The sequence below is a fragment of the Cnephaeus nilssonii genome, assembly GCF_951640355.1.
Source record: "Cnephaeus nilssonii genome assembly, chromosome: 13".
NCBI lineage: Eukaryota > Metazoa > Chordata > Mammalia > Chiroptera > Vespertilionidae > Cnephaeus > Cnephaeus nilssonii.
This window is the reverse complement of record NC_137084.1, coordinates 18,460,295-18,462,055: the sequence shown is the minus strand read 5'-3', so window position 1 is coordinate 18,462,055 and position 1,761 is coordinate 18,460,295. Positions and strand designations below refer to the sequence as shown.

The 1,761-nt window shown below is 37.3% G+C and overlaps 1 protein-coding gene across 1 annotated transcript; it reads right to left on the bottom strand.

The window, feature by feature from the left end:
* Positions 1-509: 509 nt before the first annotated feature.
* LOC307109700 (olfactory receptor 8H1-like) lies at positions 510-1,457 on the bottom strand (the record flags this gene model as incomplete). The annotated part of the gene is made up of 1 exon (XM_079788566.1): positions 510-1,457. The coding sequence occupies one exon, from the start codon at positions 1,455-1,457 to the stop codon at positions 510-512; it is 948 nt and encodes a 315-aa protein (XP_079644692.1).
* Between the last annotated feature and the right edge of the window lie 304 nt (positions 1,458-1,761).

The following is a 1,761-nucleotide window of genomic DNA, read 5'->3' as shown; positions in this document are numbered from 1 at the left end:
ATTCAGAAGAGACTCGGAAATACAGTGCAGTGATCTATAAAAAGGGAGTTCCAGGATGAAGAGGAGAGAATGTTTGGTTCCAAAGCCAGGGCTCATAATCATTCTAATGCATTTTTTCTCTTTATGATAAATAAAATTATTTCTGAAACTGTTATCAGTGTGCCAACTGGACCTCATTTTCATAATAAAATTCTTTGTCATGGGGGTATGTATGGTAATATGTATGCCGGATGGAGTTCAAAAGATCACATCTATAATTTCTCATTTTGCTCATCAGTTCCCCTTAAAAACACATATATGTTTGGACCATGGATTTAACACATATTCTATAGTTTGCAATTACAATGTGGATTTGAAAAGACATATTGCAGAAAATAGCCAATATTTGATTAAGTAAAGGATGGCTCCACAGAAATACAAAACACGAAGGGACTTGATGGTTTTTTAAGAGACCAAGGAAATGCCCAACAGAAAGGGAGAACAGAAAAGTTAACAGGTTAGCATCACTGTTATTTTAATAGCCGGAAGCCCTCTGTCTTCTGCATGACTCTAATGAGAGCGTGTTTCACTTCTTTATTCCTCAGACTATAAATGAGTGGGTTCAGCATGGGGATCACAATAGCATAAAAAACAGAAGCTACTTGATCCTTCCCCAAGGCATAGGACTTACGAGGTTTTAAATAAGTAAAAATCATAGTTCCATAAAAGATAGTGACTCCCAGGAGATGAGAGGAACATGTAGAGAAGGCTTTTTGCTTTCCTGAAGTGGAAGTAATTTTCAGGACAGTGGACAGAATTGACAGATAAGACACACATATCGTGATAACAGATACCATTAGGGTGGAGCCAGCAAAAATGAATATTATAATTTCAATGTCTTGAGTGTCAGTACAGGACAGGGCTAGAATTGGGGAAGTGTCACAGAAAAAGTGATGGATTACATTGGAGTCACAGAAATGCAGCCTGCTCATGCAAAGTGCATTGATAATGGAATTAATAAAGCCAAGAAAATAGGACCCAAAGGTCAGGGAGCAGCAGAGTCCTTTGGACATAAGGACTGGGTAGTGTAGAGGATTGCAGATGGCTACATAGCGATCATAGGCCATTGAGGAGAGAAGAAAACATTCAGTGGAACCCAAAAAGGTAAAAAAGTACATCTGGGTGAAGCAGCTCAGGTACGAAATGTACTTGGTGGAGGTCAGTAGGTTCTCTAAGGTTTTAGGAGTGATGACATTGGAGTAAATGAGGTCAAGAAATGACAGGTGGCTGAGGAAAAAATACATGGGGGTGTGAAGCTGGAGATCCAGGCGGATTATCACTATCATCCCTGCATTTCCCAGCACACTAGTCAGGTATATCAAGAGAAATAGTACAAAGAGGACCAGCTGGATCTCCTCAGAGTCTGTCAATCCCATAAGGATGAAGTGAGACACATTTGTGCTATTCCTTCCATCCATTGTGTTCAACTGCTTCAAACTGTTGAGAAATAAGTGTGATACTTGGTATAAATGAGTTCAAAATGTTATTTATATTAGTTTAATATTTCTAAAAATTGATAATAATGAGTGGTTTGCAGAATATGATGGAAAAATTGAGTTCGATTGTCAAATATAGAAATAGGCATAAAATACCCCTTGGGCTGAATATAATAAAATAAATAGCATATTGCATAATAAAAATGAGCTTTACACTGTTTTATCTACTCTACGTGAAAATATTAAACTATAGGTGTGACTATTACCCACATTTTTTTAAGTAAAA